Source organism: Aptenodytes forsteri, unplaced genomic scaffold (genome assembly GCF_000699145.1).
Source record: "Aptenodytes forsteri isolate BGI_AS27 unplaced genomic scaffold, ASM69914v1 Scaffold26, whole genome shotgun sequence".
In the NCBI taxonomy this organism is placed as follows: Eukaryota; Metazoa; Chordata; class Aves; order Sphenisciformes; family Spheniscidae; genus Aptenodytes; species Aptenodytes forsteri.
Genome location: NW_008794125.1, coordinates 5732456 through 5751243, shown reverse-complemented (window position 1 = coordinate 5751243; position 18788 = coordinate 5732456). Strand labels below are relative to the sequence as shown.

The 18788-nt window shown below is 41.2% G+C and overlaps 1 protein-coding gene across 1 annotated transcript in view; it reads right to left on the bottom strand.

The window, feature by feature from the left end:
• Window positions 1–18788, bottom strand: part of ABAT (4-aminobutyrate aminotransferase) — a 46524-nt gene that overhangs the window by 20105 nt on the left and 7631 nt on the right. The window contains exons 2-5 of the mRNA XM_009278050.2: window positions 17627–17754; window positions 6040–6137; window positions 5035–5064; window positions 4182–4299 (exon numbers count right to left, since the gene is read on the bottom strand). Of these exons, the coding sequence (XP_009276325.1) occupies window positions 4182–4299; window positions 5035–5064; window positions 6040–6137; window positions 17627–17696 (316 nt within the window). The 5' untranslated portion in view covers window positions 17697–17754. The remainder of the gene's footprint in view (window positions 1–4181; window positions 4300–5034; window positions 5065–6039; window positions 6138–17626; window positions 17755–18788) is intronic.

Here is an 18788-nt window from a genome sequence, read left to right as displayed (position 1 = left end):
ACAAAGTCAAAAAGCTCTAGGCTAAGATGGCAAACCGACAGTAACTTGTCTCATTGCCATGACCAATGCAAGGGTTTGTAGGCTTTATGAATCCACTCTCAAATACACTCCTATAAGAAGTGACAGAGCTGGCTCTTAAGAGAAGGGCACCTGCTTCATCGCCCTTGCTCTGTGTCTAGATCAATGCGACAGGAAAGTACATGTCCTCCAGGCTCATGAATGTGCCTGTCTGCAAAAGAAAAAAAAAAAACAAAAAAAGGAGGCTGCTAAAATAATGAGATGGAGAAAGGCGAAAGAATCCATTTGAACTGAGCAGCAGGGTGCTGTCAGTAATACCAAACTACACCTCTCTGCATCTCCCCAAACAAAAACAGACCTTCCCAGCACTGAAAAACAGATTGTTCCATTTGCTGTTCCAGGATGTTTGCTAGTAAACACATCGATAGAATCCCCTCTTGCATTTGGCTCCATGGGGTTTCTAACTATTAGGCAGATTAGATACAGGTTTAAAGAAATATGTTGTGCTACAACTTCCCCAAAACCATGTGGTAAAACACTGTTTTAATTTTTGTTTTTCAGCAAGAAGCAGCCCAGAACATCTTTACCTAGAGGTTTTTTATACTTTAATTCTTATCTCTCCGCACAGGCTCTTACTACCTCTCAACCACTGCTGATAAATATATTCTAGTGTAGCAGATCATTATTAAATCTTGGGGAGTCCTGACAGATTCATAAAAGGTTTTATTGGATTTACTTGCAGAGAGATAAGCACAGATGACTAGCAAGCACCTTGTGGTCTTGTTTTGGTGTCCCAGTCTATAACCTCTCTCACCAAGAGGGCCGTTATTAGCAACCTCTGCAGCTTCTGATAGTCAGTCTTGTCATTCAGTACAACTTAAAAAAAAATAAATTAATGCTGCATGTTCAGTTAGACTTAGGTCAGCCTGTAAGTATTAAATTTCCATTTACTTCTTGTTACATCTTGTTGCATCATAGAGCCATTATCTGAGAAGCTGTATGAAGCACTCTACTATAGTTCCTTTGTGACTGGGGAACATGTCCTCTAGGACAAAAAAACCCCAGCTTATCCTCAAGAAGGCATTGCCACACATGAAGAAGGAACAAGATAGCTTAGCTGAGGATCAGTTATAGGTACTGGAGTCTTATATCTATGTCACCAGTTTCAATCAACCAGACAAAGTAAACTGCAGAAGCCCCTGCTATCATATCCCATGACTAGTATATATATCTCAAGAGAGTTAACAGATCTCAGTTCAGTTATGGTCACGTATGACATTATGAGCACATCTAATAGTGCTACAGATATGAACAATTGGGTTTTAGACAATTTTAACCAAATCAGGCATTATCACAGATGGTTCCAAGAAACGAAGTGATCTCTTAGACCAACTGGAATTGATTGCAGGTTCAATTTAAATGTTTAAGGGTTATGTTAACTCTTGCAGGCAATATATTCACATGCTTTTGAAATTCACTCTCACTGAATTCAGCATCATAATCTAAGAGCTGCATTCTCATTTCCATGGCTTGGGAAGAGCTGTCTGGGAATGAATGTATGCAGACAGTACCAATTCAGCCCCTCTCTGATTCACAGCTGAAGCAAAGGTTAGTAGGAATTGCAATTTTGCTGCCTATGCTGCACTAATGCTGTAAGCAGAGGTTGCAAGTCTCTCAACATCTAGCATAAAGCAGCATAAAGCATCTTTTCTCCAATACTTAATTCACTTATAAGTTACATTATATTGTCAGCAGCAGCTGACAAGAAGACTGCATATTGCATTCTTGAGAATTTCCCTTTCTACTTGTCAGCATCCAGAATGTATTTCAAGTAGATTTCCCCCTCCAGATTGCATTTTATTTCTTGAATATTTGCTTTGATAAAAGTTTAGCTATCATTGGGAGGGAAGGAATTGAGCTGAAAGAGAACTGTCAAAATCCCGTTTTAAATCACAGGATTTAAGAAAAACAAATTCACACAACTAGCTAAATAGCCTGGAAAAATTATTTCAAAGACATGAACTTTGTTTACTTAATTTTTCACTCCTTTCAAACCCTGAAACTCACCACTGTCCCATGCCTTAATATGTGATGGGATGTTACAGTCAATGTATCAAGCAGCTTCACCTCTTGGTTTCAATGAATAGACCATGAAATCTCATTCCTTTTTCCAACCAAGACTGTTAGGAAGAGTTAGCTACAGTTCATATTTGTGGCTAACATCCATTCAGTCAACCTCCTTTTACACACATTTTCCATCGTTAGAAAGCTACAAGGAGCTAACAGAAATAAATCATTTCATGGTTGCTATCAGAGCCAAAATAATAGTGGAAGGATTCCCAGAAAGGTGATACAAATATGTCCAAACCCCAACAGCAGATGCTGTCACAGAACCTAGAAAAAACAGCAAACCTTTGGCACAAGGGTGGCAGTCAACAGGAGCTAGAGAAGAAATGAGAAAGCCCAAATGAAACAGAGGTGGCTCTCCAAGAGCCAGTATCTTACTCTGATTCTGGTCATCACACAGATCCTGTTAACAGACAACTGCAGTATATGTTAACTGTCGTTTAGACAAAAGGAGAAAAATGGGGGAAAAAACCCCACAAGGTTAGCCATACGCTCCTTTAACTTACCATTATGCTAAAAAAGGTCAGAAAAAGCTATATGGCATTTTGGATGCATAAACACTGAAGTTGTTCAGCTGTTAATAAATAGCTGAACATATTTTTAAAGAATTTCTGCCCATTAAGAAAATATTCCCCCCCAATACTTAAATATTTTATACACGAAAACTATATTAAAAGAGGTATGCTTGCACCATCAAGCGCTAGAAGGTCAGAGTGTCTCAGTGCACTGTCCGTACAACCTTCATTTCTTTCTTTTGGAGTATGCACTGACTTTCTTTTGACTACATGATCACGCACTAGTTTCTCCAAATCACTTCTTGTGGGAAGAATGGGAGGTCTTGAACACTAAATGCACTTCCTTTCCTAGAAACCTAAAATCCAATCCCATTTAAGTTAGATGAGCATTGGCATACAAGCAGTGTGCTCCTTTGTCTCGCCCCTACTTCCACATTAGCGTTGACAAAGCTATCTCAGTGCAGCCTCTAAAAGATAAAAAATATCTAGAACTTGTGTTGATGAAAATAAGCTACAAACATTGAAGAGTTCTGGAATGCTTACACATTTATTGAGGTACTACACGAGAGCAAAAATATTAACTGTCTGCAAAGACGACTGGGATAACTGAAAACCCATTGCATTCACAAGGTCTTAGATGCCAAAAATTTGGTAACGACCTGAACATCACTAAATTCTGTTTCCCAATAAAAGAGGCCTGTAGGGATGATCTTGAGTCATCACTGTTTCTATACATAGCACAACATGTACCTTTTAAATTACCCCAGCACTTCTGCTCTTTTTGCTTCTACAGAAACGTATTTTTAAGCAACTGAGAGGAACCATGGACGAGGAACAAACAAACTGAACACCTACTGAAACCTATATTCCTTCCAGTTGGGGCCTACATCTCTGCCTTGCTTCTGTTCCTTCTTGAAATGCCTCATAAAAAAAATGGACTGACTTTCCCAAGCACTTGACAAGTCCGTTGACTGGTTCCTCAGCCCAACTGACCTGCCACCTTTGCTTTCACTCAGCACCACAGTTCAGTGTTTGGTCTTGGAACTGTTTGGTCTTGTTTCATCTTACTGGAGTCCACATAGCCAACTCCTTTTTTCAGTTCTTTTGAGATAGGAATGTTAACTAAAGCACGTAATTTAATGTTAAAATGTTTAAGTTATGTTTGTTAATGTTTAAAACAGTAACATACTGTTACAGAATCACAAAGTACACGAATCCAAGCAAAGACAACCTAAATTGTGGAACTTGCATATTCAAATTAAGATTAATACTAGAGCTTCTTCCAGGTACCACTATGTACTTCAAGTGAGCTGTAAGTATTGAACTTGTAGTTTCTTCAGCTATTCAAAAACACCACTACATAATACACAGCAGTGAGGTGTACCCTGATCGCAACGAGGCACACATTATGTCAGCTTTGGGGTTTTTTTAGTTAATCAACCAACTTCTCTGGTAGTGGCTGAGATAAGAAAATGACAGGTTGAGAACAAAGCAAAAAGTTTTGGTACCACTGTCTCCTACCTATTGGGATGGATGAAATCTGAGAGTAGAGATCCAGCATGCGATTACCATCTACATCTACTAGGTAGTTCCCTCGGCTCTCTTCATAATTGCAAAAAAAGTGTACAGCTTCTGCATTCTTAAAGGAAAAAACAAACAATTAATGCTTTAAAAAGTAGCAGTGCGTAGGAAGGTGCAACTAATGGTTATACAGCGAAATCTGATAAAAATACCTAATGATAAGATACAAAGACACATTGCCCAGAGAGGTGGTGGATGCCCCATCCCTGGAAACATTCCAGGTCAGGTTGGACGGGGCTCTGAGCAACCTGATCTAGTTGAAGATGTCCCTGCCCAGGGCAGGGGGGTTGGACTAGATGACCTTTAGAGGTCCATTCCAACCCAAACTATTCTTAGATTATATTCATTGCATAGGAATTAACTGTAGAGCTATTTTTATAAAGAGGGACTGTTAAAAGGGCAAGTATGCACTTTTTCTATAGAAATGAAGCACAGACTTTGAGGAATTGCTCATCTTGGGAAGACAATATGCACTTAGGTTGACATACTTTTAAGCTCAAATATACCTATGTTTTTGCTGGCCACTTCATAACAACTCAAAAGGCACATATAGTGTTTAAAGAAAAATCACTGATCCTAGCAAAATAATTCTGCAGTATTCAAAATATAGTAAAAAAAGATTTTATTCAAATGCACGTATATACCATACATAATATACTCAGCATGCAAACCCAGAGTCAGTGTTTCACCTTTTTTTTTTGGTATGGAATTAAACATACAAAACAGGATTTTAAAACAAACTCTGAAATCACAGTATTAACACTCCCCAAACTCAGAAAACTTGACAAATTACCTGAATTCCATTCAGCTGCTTCATTAATTCCTGTAGAAAAACAAACATCAAAGTCTCAGGTATCTAATTACCAAATACTGAAGAATAATGTATGTTTCTTTTTTATGATCACACAAATCATATGCAAAACTTGCAGTCCTATGTGCTTACCACGCAACTCTACTGACCACGTGAACTTTCATAGTGCATCTTGCAAATATGACAGTCAAAACTATTAACCGTGGCATGCAGAGCTACATGGGCTGCATACACAGTTTAATTGTAAATCTCCAAAAAGGGAAAGCTGCCTTTTCTACATTGATCAACTGAACTGAGAAAACAAGAAAGAAATCAGAAAATAAGAGAGGCCAGAGACACACAGAAGGGATGGATACTGGCACATTGGTTCTAGAAAGACAGCTCCTTTTTTTTAAAAAACAAAACAAAACAAAACACACCACCACACATATAAATACTGACTCTGCCGGAGTAAAACAATGTCCAGCAAATTGAAACTCTCGTTTCATTTCAAAACAAAAGCATTTTTTCACATCATAAAAAGCCAACTAAGTTTCTGTTTCAGCAGGAGCACAAGTAACCAAGTCTGATGAGATGTTTCATCAAACTGATGCTCTTTTGCTTTCAATTACTTCATACGGGAAGTTGGCAGTTGAGATTCAGATCTCTCCCGCAGAGAGGGGCGTTTCATTCATCAGCTTTTCATTCTCAGCATCTTGATAAAAGTAGGCCTAGACTGTTGTGAAAGGATGTTTATTCATATCAGATTTAAGGTTTGGAATGAAATTTGTTTTCATTCTGTTTTCAGCCAGTTAAACACAGCTAAAGAAAAAAAAATAAACAAGCCATTATACTTTGGGAACTTACTCTAGATCGTGGTCCAGGAACTTCTGTCTTCATTAGAGGTCCATCATAATCAAAATCCACATCAATTTTAGCTGCAGCTTGACTGATAGATCTGTGTCCTGTAAGAAAAAAAACACAAGCCATTATACTTTGGGAACTTACTCTAGATCGTGGTCCAGGAACTTCTGTCTTCATTAGAGGTCCATCATAATCAAAATCCACATCAATTTTAGCTGCAGCTTGACTGATAGATCTGTGTCCTGTAAGAAATAATGAAAACCTGAGTACAGACCATATTTTCTGTGCTCTTCTCTCAGAATAAATATCCATAACCTGACAGATGAGACCAATTACATTGTACTGGCTGAAGTGAACGAAGTACCTCATCTTTGCCAAGTGTTAAAATAAAACTAATACCAGTGAGGTGGCTTTAAAAACAAATTCAAGTGAAACGACAAGGCAACCCTTGAGAAACAGACGCAAATCCTACTGTAAAGGACAGGAGGACTAAGAGCACATCTGTTTCCATCTCTGTTGTTGAGTCTGTCCATTACGCCTTGAGCAAGCCTTTGCCGCGCACTCCCTACTCCTATGCAGAGCTGGTCTCACTCGCTATCAGTAATAAGCGAAAAGCCTGATGGAGTCCACATGTGAAAAACATTGTGATGTTCTGCAATAGCTCAAAGAACACCGTTTCGGAAAGATTTGTGTCTCAAAGGTAAATGGCTGTGTTTAAAATAAATTCAAAATCTCACATGAACCCAGCATCTTGCACTGCAGCTCTGAAATCTGGGTCAAAAATAGTGACAGTTTTTCCTCTGATCCTGCCTCTGACCTTGCTGTTCTTTATCCATGTGTGTAATTGAGGAATCGTAATAAACTTGACATATCTTAATGAAACCAAAAGGCAAAAAATTCCTGTGCTTCACCAGTAACAGGCTCTGCTCCCATTTCTGAAGTAACTGTTTCAAAATACAGGGTTTAGGCATAGTTGATGTGACAGAGAGAGTTCTGGTAAGCATATATTCCAAATATGTATATATTCCATTAACGGGGTTACAGGATAATATGGGAATTGTACATTTGCAACAAAGGAAGTACAGACTCAAGAGCTCTACCAAGGTGACCAGCAAGAGGTTGCTCTGTACACTGTGGTTAAGTGTTGAACCAAACTAATGTTCTTAACAATTACATTTTTGTCAGGAAGCACCTGCAAGCCTTTACCCAGCACAGTATCATCAACAAATTAATCTTAATAAGCTTAACTTCGGGGTATCACACCTGTACCAGATCAACACCTGAAAGATGAGGGCATAGCTTGTTTTAGTCTGTGATAGGCATTTTAAGTTGGTGCAATTTGAAAACCCAAAACGAGCGCCTCGCTCGCCACTGGAAGTCAGGCAATACCAGCTCTTGCCTGGGGGGATTCGGAGCAGCGCAGCAGCGCAGTTTGAAGTTACCATTCACCAGCATCGCGCTACGCCAGGGCAGGACTGCCAAGCGTTAAAATGATACAACACGCCCCAACCCGTCAGAGGGCCAGACAGGGACACGCATGGGGAGGCAGGCCAGCACCCACGCACACGAAAAGCACCAGGGTGCAGCAGTGCCACCGGGAATCCCAGGCAGCACCGGCCGCTCTGCGCTTCCATCCGTAACCACCTCTCACTGCCAGGGTTTTATTTCAGAAACGTACTAAAAACTTTTTTTGTTTGGAAACAACAGTTGTCAAATAGAACAAATATTTACCAAGGAAAACAGAAGGTATACTATGATACTGCTCGGCAGTGTTTTGAATACAGCCATTTCGCCAAAATTTCCAACAGTGATTAGAGATGTTTGCCTCAGTTTGTGTCAGCCCAAGTTGAGATGTCTCAAGCAAGCCTGATTTTGAGAAACTTTATCTGAAAAATCACAGCCCTTTGAAAGCATCTCTAACCGAGCACTTAAATTCACTGCTCATTTTGGGAAAACAGTCTGCAAAGATGATTATTCTCCTCAGCTTTAATTCCAACTGTTATATCTGAGATGCGTCAGTGCCTCTCCGCAAAGCTATTAATAGGTTTCGTTACAGCAATGCCACTTCATTTTTGTGTCATTCTGTTTAGCGTTCATGTAAATTGGGGACTGCATGACAACTGCTCCACTGGGGGAAAAAAAAGCTACTGCATATAAAAGATCAAAAGCTACACAATTCATAGCCAATAAAGCTGCAGATTTAGTAGGCACGCTACGAAGTCTAAAAGGGGAAGAGAGACCAAACTAACCCTTTTGTGCACCCTGCTCCTTCCCCAGTGGAGATCGCAGCAAACCAGCAGCAAACATTTCTCCTTCTCCTGTGTCCTCTTCTTGCCCTCCCCCCAGGCTCTGGGTGCTACTTGATATGATGAAGGAGGAAGCACTAAGAGAGGCACAGAATATATAGGACCTTTTGGTAGTCAGCAGTAACAGGAAAGATATGGAAACCCAGCAGCATACTTGGAATCATTTGACACAGCTGCAAATTTAAGACAGGTGAACTACAACCCGCATGCATGGTCCTCCTCCTCCTCCTCCTTCCCCAGCCCGGCCTGGTGCTCTGCCGCCAGAGACCCTGTGCTGCCACATCCCCTCTGTCCATCTCCCCGGGTCCTCCCATCCCGAGCAGCAGCTTATGCAGGCACACTGCCTTCCTCAGTCTTTTTAACTGAGTTCTCATGAAAATGCATTTGTTTGGACAGTGATTAAAGACTTCCTCTTCTGTTAACAACCAAGCCACTCCTGCAAACGTGCAAGATGCCTGACTGCCAGGCTCTAAAACTGAGACCAACAGTCAAAGATTTCCTGGCCATCACCTGTGAGGTGTGGATAACATTTCCCTCTTCCACTTCCCTAAAGGACAATCTGTGAAATATTTTAACAGAGGAGGATTCTAAATTAAACACAAATCTAATTATTTCTCTAAGAAAGTTCTGTTGTGGATATTGCAAAGGGCACGGTCTCCCCTACGAAAACACACATATTTACAGAACTGTACAACAGGGAATTCATTTAGAGAATATTTTACTGTTGTCCTAACTTGTTTAACACCACAAGTCAAGAGGAGGTTGCTTCCATCAGCCAGGCTGTGTAATAAACAAAGACCAAAACCGGTCAGCCTGCTTCGTAGATCATCATCATCATCTTTTTGCTACTGTTTATGCCACAGCCTCTTTTGCATAGGTATGTTGAACTAGATATTTGCTAAAGGCACATGTGAGCGATTAAAAACAAACAGTACTTAGCTGTGCAGTGCTGCACTAATTCACGCTGGCACAGCTCGTGTCTATCAATAGATGGGTTTTCGTACACAGCAAAGATTGGTCAAGTGAAACTAAAACATACAGGTTTTCCCAGAGGAAGAGTTGCTTTAAAGATCATTTTTATCACGTTAGTAATGTTGGTCAATTTGTGAGACGTTATTTTTTTAAACAACAGCATCAGGAGCAGCTTATCCAAACCACAATCATTTTCAGTAAGTCAGCGAACCAGAGCCATCTAAAAAAATGAGCAACACAAGTGACAGGTTTCCCTTCATTTGCTTGTTATCTCCTAAAGCATGCTACACGTCATCAGACTCCACAAGCAAGTGACTTCTAGGCTGATTCACTGATACAAACTTAATTTTATAGACTTGTTTTCAGGAGCCCACAGAGTATCTCATTTTATTAACACCAGTATAATGGTAGCTATACCGATTTATTGGTCCTTATACTTGCCAAAGAGTCGTTCCACCTCCTAGCTCAGGGAAATGCTATGGTTTGAATTTGAAGGAACAGCTTGCCATAAATAAAATGAAAATGCCCTGTGTTACCAGATCAAAGGATTTTGAAAAGTGGTTTTTTTCTTCGCCTTAGGTAGAGGATGAAGAATACAGGCTAGATCAAAACCCTCAAAAAACCAAAACCTCAACATACTAACAAAGCTTTTGATAGCAAAAGCTAAAACCAAAGCGGAGTTAATCCTCAAACTTTTTATTTTTTAATGAAGCTCTTCTGTCTTTGAGAGTATGACATAAATGTTTGGCACAAACTCACACAATTTCTAGCAAGGTCAACAGATTTATTCCAAATAGCCCACTTCACTCACTACTCATCAGATATGCATACTTGTTCACAGGGTTGGTTAAAAATAAACAAAACAACCCAAATTTTAAGGACACAAAAACATGGTTCCCCTGCTTCCCCTCTTTTAACTCTTTTTTTCTTCCCCTACTGTTATTCAAGTAAATTGGGACTCCGATCAGAAAATTTAATGATAGTCTAAATGGCCGGCTCCGGCAAAGAGCTCAGTCTCTGTGTGACTTCTATTGGTACACGCAGGTTGTGCAAGTCGCTGGCACTCACACATAAAAAGCTCTCCTCATCTAAGAGCATCTTAACAGCAAGAAAACAAACTGTCTTATTGCCACATGGCTGAAGACTTTTGAAGCCTAACGCTACATCAGCGCTCAGGGACCTGTCCAAATGCTTGTGAGAAGGAAACGAAAGGAAGCACAGCATTTTTTACTAGCTAAGGACTCCCGCTCAGCTTAACACTGCAGTTTAACGAACAGAGAAGTATTGCCACAGCACTGCTCCCCTTCAGACGGCCCGTTTCATTACAGTCTCACAGGCTGCCTTTATTGTACAGGCAAAACTTGGAGCTCAGACCACTCTCAGAAGGCACAGACATCAGAGCCCTGGTGAAAGATGGTCTGGCCACCCCCTGCATGAAGACTCACCAGCTTTTTGGCATCCCTTGCTCTGGATACTCTGCAACACTTTGTCCTCTGGGCCCCAAATAACCACAGGGCATGGGTTCTGCCTCTTGCTTCCAGGCACCTGAGGCCCTGCACACAGAGCATAGCTCCGGGAGGTGGCTCGCTCTCCTGCAAAGGCTTTTCCAAGCACCTGGACACTGGGTGACGGACAGCCACATCAATACCTGCTTTGTTTTGCCTTGAGGAGGATTTTAGCCCAGAGGCCATCCTCTGTCTCTCTTGCTTCCCCCCACACCAAGTATCAGCACCGCATTCTCCTAATGATCCAAGTAAATGCAAGTAAATCAGATCACACACTGTAGCGTTTCATCCCCTAGTAAACTGCAGCGTGCTCTGCTCAGCTGGCATTTGTGTCTTGAAGGTATTCAATGTACTTTACAACTTAGCCCAAATTATTCCTGTTTGACTTTTTAATATCAGCTCACCCTGCAATAGAAACCCTGAAGTCATCCTGTAACTCGGGCTACTCCAATTCGATACTGAGGAGTTTAGACGTTTGCACATCAGGTCTTGGTTGGAACACTGCACTTTGCCTCTCCAAAAGACAGTCGAGATGGGACAGATAAAAACTGAGATTCTTATTATGTCCAAGCAAGGTATTTTCAAGAATTAAGAATCCCTGGTGGCTGGTCCTTCAGTGAACTAACGGCATTACCTTTGTAACAAAAGATCTAGAATACAGAAAATGCCACAAAGGTCAAGTGAGACCCCTATTTCCCCAAGTGGGGGGAGCTGAAACTCTCCAAGAAATCTCCACAGTGTGTATGTTTATTATGACTTTGTCACTGATGGACTGACAGCATATGCACGTGATAGCCTGTCACCGTTGATACTGATGTACCTCTACTGCTCTAACTCCTCCATGCAGACAGCCTGATGGCTGCGTGGCATTTTTGTTTTAAAATTTCTTCAAAAGAAAAGGTGAAAGCTCAACAAAAACGTATTATTGGCCTAAACATCCTCACAGTTTTTTAAAAAAAATAATTTTATGTTAATATTCTTAAATTCATATTACACTATAACTTGTATGTAAATCAGTACCTAGATGTTTAATTAAAGTTATGCTCTTGAGCCAATGGACCAAGTCAATCCACTGACTTTCTGTTGAGGTCTATGATCAAACTTCAACAGAAAAAGGGTTTCTTGTGTTATATTAGCTTAACTTAAGAACAGGACCAAATTACATGACCTCAGCTCTCATCTTAAAAGTGTGTAGAGGTAATGGGCTACAGCAGAGTGTCCGTCTCTGAAGAAGCATTAGGAAAGCTCTTAAATTACATTTAGCTAATATGACTGAGAACAGCACCCTCTTTTCCCTGGTAAACAAAGCTCTCTCTTCACATCATGGCAGAAGTCAAAAAACAAATGTAGGTACTATTAGTGAGCCTAATTATCAGAGAGCACATCAGCTGAACGGTTTGCAGAGAATTTTCTACCCATCCCATTTAAAGAGGGTGGGTACAATAAGTTAAATTCTACTTTTCTTGCCTCTTGCAGACTTCTCAAAGCTCTATGCAACACACATCGTCTTTCTAAACACTTGAGTAACATCAGCAAATTATCACACCCTTCCTTTTCATCTAACAGGATGTCATCATTTGCTAGCAGACAGAAAAGCTCATTTTCCAGCTTCTCTTTTCTATGCTACTCTCATCACTTACCAGGTGTCTCACTCAGCAATTTTTAACAAAATACCACATTGCCATAGCAACATAATTAATATAAGCACACCCTTCTAACATTTTGTGATGTTGGTAGTCACAAAGAGCGCTACTGTTAGCAGGTCTCTGTGCCAAGCAGTGATCTCTCCCAACGAGAGCTAGGTTCAACACCGGCCTAGAAAGAAAGTGCTTAAACCTCTGGTATGTTTGACCACAAATAACACTCATATAATCACAGTTCCTGAGCGTACAACAACTGGATATTACCTGGGAGAAACACCAGTGGAGACACTGAAATTACATCAGTGTAATTAAGAGGAGGAACTACCCCAAGGAAAAAAAAGAAAAGAAGATAAGTGAAAATACATGCTGGCATACCAGATCTCTCAAATGCAAGTGTTTTGCTGTGAAAGAGTGTAAAGTGAAAGCTCCCCGGTCCCCAAGGAGGCACATTACCTGTGCCATAGCACTGCTGCCCTGTGCAAGCGCAGAAAGGCAATCTCCCATGCATGCCTGTAACTTCCACTCCACGGTGCCTATCAAACCACCTTCCAGACAGAATTTTTAGAGCGTGGAGGCCCTGACAGCCAAAAGTAGGAGGACTGTGATTTCCCCCAAGTCCTCTTTTAGGTGTTGCAAGTAGAATCTGTTACTAACAGATCTTGAAATGGAATGGCAAAAGGCCAGGCTAGCTAGAGATGTTTGGAAAACGAACATCGCTATTGCATAATATTGTGAAAACTGAGATTGCTATTTACAGAGTGCTGTAAGATCAGAAGCTGTTCCACATGAGATTTTCTGTGTTTCAGTACTCCCACATACACACTGGAGATTTTATCGGAACAGGATTCTCCAAAGATGAAGAAAAAATCCGATACCAAACAGGCCGTACAGAAGTGGAAGCTCCCGTAAGAAAGAGTAAGAATAGCTCCCCCTCCCCATCACAGCATAATCCCAAATCAACTCTTCAGCAGAGTTACAGGAGCATCCAACTGCTAGTTTTCTTGTAGATCTTGTGATCTGAATCAGTCATAACATCCTTCCTCATCTGCAGCACAACAGGCCAGAGTAACGGCTATGAGAGCTCTTCAGGACACCTCTACAGATGAACAGCTACCAGGAACACCCAGGTGGGAAAACACAGCCAGCATTGCCACAGCCACCCTTTGAGGCACAGAAAGAGCAAGAAAATTAGATAGGAACATCAAAGGCCTTACATTCACCCAAGAAACTGAGAACTGAAGTCCAAACTTAGCCTTGTAGCAGACCCTCCTTCCAACAACAGGTTTTTACATGAACATTTTTATACATTTCAGCTTTTTGTGGGAACGTTTGATCAGCAGAAAAGTAAAGGTTCCTCAGTCCAGTGGGAGAGGCTGCACGCCAGTCATCAACAGCCAGTTCCCAAGGCATCAAGCTGACCTCAAGTCCGTGTCCTCTACAATCCAGTGAAGGGAATTGATCCTTGCTTCTCCCACACATCCCTCACACATATCCAGGTTGTTCCCTCTGATTTCCTAGGGAAGTTCCTAATGTACAAACTGAGTAGAAAAAGTAAAAAGTCTTAGCAAGGATTAATACTGGAGACAAAAGTAGGACTGGGAATAAATCTCTCATGGCTTTCCAACCTCTTTCCGGTAACTGTGATGGGGACAAGTCAATAATTAATATGAACATCTCTCAGAGCTTACTGCAGCACACCTGCGAGATAAAACATTATTATCCTCTGTAGAGAGACAGGAAACAGACTGAGATGGGTGAGGTACAGCCTCAACCAGAGTTAGTCCCTTTAGGGCACTGCAATAAAAGTGCAGAGAATCTGGAGGAATAGAACTGGACCTACGAGGAGTGACTGGAACAGTATTTAGACCAGCTGAGAAAAAAATACGAGGTCTTGGGGGAAGTAATAGGTTTCAAATACATAAAAGGCTGCTGCAAATAAAAAATAAACATTCCAGCTTCCAGGTCCTTTGAGGGCAGGACAAATAGCAAGAATTTAATTTTTTTCCTGTTTTGAAACTTAGGTTAAATATTAGAAAAAAGTTTTAAAGGTAAAGTCAGTTCAGCAATACAGCAGATTGCCTGGGGAGGCTGCAGGAGCCACACTGCTGGGGGCCTTTAAGAACAGATCAGCATCCTAGAAAAGCACAGGCATGCACTAATGCAAATTGATGTTACCTTAAGGCAGAAGACTGACCTTTTGGCATGCTTTCCAGTTCAAGATTCAAAGACGAATTCAACCCCTTGGGGTAATCAGTAGGAAACTGAACCTAGATCTCTGGAGTTCCAGCCTGTCCTCATAATTATGGTACTACCCTACCAGCTAACAACCGACTGCATCTTCATCTGCCTCCAAAGCATGGAAACCGAACAGCTTTCCTACTACAGCGGCACAGCTGATAAAACCAGAGCTGGCACAAAGCGGAGTAAGTATTCACATTCAGACGATCAGTTGTGATCACCTTGCAGCACACTGGGCTGACAGTAGCAATAGAACTCAATTCAGGTAAGACGTAACACGGAGGCATGTCGTCATTTCTCCAACATCAGCCGCCTCTCCTGGATTTGCCTGGCTGTTACCGTACTGACAGCACTACGCAGGACTCTTTTGAAAAAAGATTAGGCTAGCTACTCAGTCTTGTCATTCTTCTGCCATCCTTCAAATTCTAGTGAACTTTATCTTTGAGGCCAAACTATCAAGTAGATCAAATACATAAGGAAAATGAAAACATACCTGATTAAGGCTTATTTTTAAGGAAGGCATAAGGACTCCAAATACTTACAGGCTTCACATTTTTGGGCAAGAATTAAGTTACATATTACTTTCATATCTTTTGCTTAGCTTTTGCATTTTGATCAACTTAAATGATTTTCGTTTTCCCTGTCTAGTTAGCTTGCCATGGGCTAGCACTGTGCTAGTAATGAGAACACTACAAGCAACGGTTAAGTAAAAAAGATTCTCCAACCAGATGCTTACCTCTTGTCCCATGTTCCTTAAAAGATTGAGGGCTTGAAATCCATCTTAATTAGAATTAAACACTATCCCCCATGTACAACTAGAGAAAAGGTTCCTAGAAATATTTTGATTAATATAAAGCTTAGTTATCCTTGTTTCCACATGTTTTACAACAGTGAACGTGCATGTAATTCTTTGCTGCAGTGAATGCAAACTTGCCAAGATCCTGCCTTTTCACATGCCCCTTTTTTGTCAGCAGTTTACTTCATGCCCAGAGTCAGCACAACGCTGACTCCCACATTTGCTTTAAAAATCAGAAATAATCAAGGATGAAAAAATATCTTTCTGTAAATAAATTTATCATAGATTCAAGCTGACCAGGATTATTGTGCTTAATGCACACACACAACTGAAACATGACAGCCCACAGATGTAGAAACTTCTATCAAGAGGCAATCTATTCTCTCCTTCTCTCCACCTCCATCTCCCCTTTGCAAACCCTGTCACTTTAGTATTCACAGAAAAAAAAATCAGCAGACCAAATGTCACTGCAGGATTTTTGTGGGAGTAATGTACAAGTCTTTTTCAGTCTGTAAAGCTCTGAACTTGAGTGCTCAAAAACACCTTGGAGGAGAGCACTCGGGAGCAGAGAGCTCCTGGACGTTGCCCTCAGCATTTCCCTAAAAGCCAGCAGAGACCAGCGGCACTGCAACCTTGGCTGGGGCTCACCAGAAAAATGGCCTGAAGCTCTGATTTTTACTATAAGCATCAAAGCCTCCTGACTGTTCTGTCAGCCAAGAATGTTGCAGGCTAAAAAACTGCCAGGATACAATTCCTTCTGGTGAGGGGTTCTCCTCTTGCTCCACCTTTTCTAATCTCTGGACACACACACAAAGCATTCAGTCCCCAAGGCCACAGGTCTGTTATACAACCCGCAGCCAAGGCCCTCTATTCTTTGCTTCAATATTTTAGCAGGCTTTCCCACTTCCAAGTTTCCTGAAAGCAAGGATGGATTAATGGAGCCCGGAGGTGCTTTCCTTTCTTATTGAAGATCTACACCCCCTCATTGCAACGCTAAGAAAGGAAGAGTGAGTTAGCGCATCTGCCCTCCAGTGACCTCAAGTATTTTGCACAACTGCAATATATTTGTCTTTGTGGTTGGGAAGCAGCATAGAAGTGTGCAAGATACTGGGAGGGACAGGAAGCATTAAGTGATACTGAGATGACAGATTAGCTCAAAGGACTGACAATTAACGAAGGCCTGGTTGCTGCAAGCACTTTCCGTTGTCCCCTATCGACCAAACGATCACTGCTCTTGCACAGCGCAGAAAATCAGTGCGTCACTCCTATAAATAGAAGCGCATCCTGTACTGAAACACTGACCTAATACTTTTCCAGTAGTTACAAGACCAGACTTTGTGTTCTTTAAGCCAAAGGTCAGTTGCTCCCCAAAGTGTACTATTTAAAAGGAAATCAATCGTGTTTAAGTTTCTGAGCAAATGGACGGGTTCTGTGTTTGCCTGGCAGTGGCAGAAGGAGCACAGTGGCACTGCAGAAGAAGGGCTGGAGGAGAGAAGAGACATTAATATTTACTCGGTCACAGAAACAGCCATTCAGCCATACTGCATTCAGTATAAGAGCACATGAAATGGATGCTAGATCTTACAGTCTACACTGCTTTGTCCAAAGCAGCCAACAGAAATTTAGTTTTTATATCTATTTCACAGAGATTGCAGGCTTAATATACACATATGCATGCTAAATTACAAGCCGGGGCCAAGCAAGAACTCGTTGTTATGCACTTACGAGAAAGTAGCTTGATGCTGTGTGGTAGGTTTTTATTTCACACTAGAGCTAACTACAGGCAGAAGCACACATCCCCAGTGAGGGCCACCTCTTCATGTCAGTCACACAAAACCTCCCCACAAGGGAAGATGGGCAGGGTCACGCTACATAGCACAAAGACAAAAAAGGCTGATTTTGATGGATGGTTGTTTCATCTCTGCACCACATAGCATCAGAAAGTAGCTCTGTAAGAGCGGAGTTCCAAGGGCTGAAGAGCTTCGTTTCAGTTAGCATGTTCACAGCACAAATTATTAACTAAATGAGTTCTCGTTTGCAGAATAATAAAAAAAAATCAAACCCACAACAAAAAACCACAGCACCTTTGTGGGCCACTTCTGGACTACAACTGCATCATTATCTAAGATGCAGAATATCGTATTCTTCAAGTTTTGAAAGATTCAACACCAACAGACAAACCCCAGCAATGTTCACACTGGAATTTTCTCCATGAGCACGAAGCGAACACTTAACAAATACAAACCAAGAAAACATAAAAGAATCACTTACCAAATACAAGCAGCCTGGAGCTTTGCTGCAGGCAACAGGTCAGCTGTCGACTAAGCAACATTGACGCCATTTTATCTTTTCTTTACTCAAAACACTCAATCTTGAGAGATTTCTTTCTGGCTAACGTTCTGAAAAAAAGAAAAGCAAACAGTTATTCATGCCCCTGTGGATGCAGCCACTATTACTGTGCCATTCATTTCAATTTCCCCTTTCACTCATTTCAACCCAAAGAAACTCAAAGCATGCTTTGACGGATTACAGCTGATGTTCAGAGCTGTCTCAGGATTGAGACCCAAGTCTGATGCTAGGTCTTGTTGAGGCAAATGACTTCTAGGCTAAATCTGTATCTCTCAGCTTTAGCGGGGCCAGGGGGTAAAGATCATTATCTGTTTTCCCTTGCTCTTCTTCTCTACTTTCTCTATGTATGTGGACTACGTTGAACTTTTTAAAAATTGTTTCCAGGCAGTCTCTCAAGCCAATCTGTTATTTTGATTTGACCTAAGTTTATGGGAAAAATCTCATCTAATACAAAAAGACAGCAGATAAAAGAAAATCAATCCTCTGAAAAAACAGTTTCTACCTATTAATCACATCTCTATGAAGCAAGACTGTGAGAGCTGGAATTGTTCACCCTGAAGAAGGCTCAGGTTGCATCCCATCAATGTGTAATAAATACCTGATGGGAGGGAGTAAAGAAGGAGCCAGGGTCTTCTCAGTGGTGTCCAGTGACTGGGTAAGAGGCAATGGGCACAAACTGAAATCCAGTAAGCTCCATCTAAACACAGAAAAACCCTGGACAGGTTGCCCAGAGAGTGGAGTCACCATGCTTGGAGATATTCAAAACGCAACTGGACATGGTCCTGAGCAGCCTGCTTTAGATGATGCTGCTTGAGTAGAGGGTTGGACCAGATGACCTCCAGAGTTCCCTTCCAACCTCAACTGTTCTGTGATTCCACCTCAGCTAGTTAAATATAAATGACCTTGTAAGGTCAAGTAGCATGGACGATAATATGACTCCTTTTTCACTCTGGATCACCTATGCAGAAAGCCTGGCTGGAAGTCTAAGTAGATAAAACAGGTCATTGAATTATTATCCAGGGTACAGGTTAAATTCAAACTTTACACTTAGGAGTGTGGTACCCTGTGTTCTATGTAGGACATT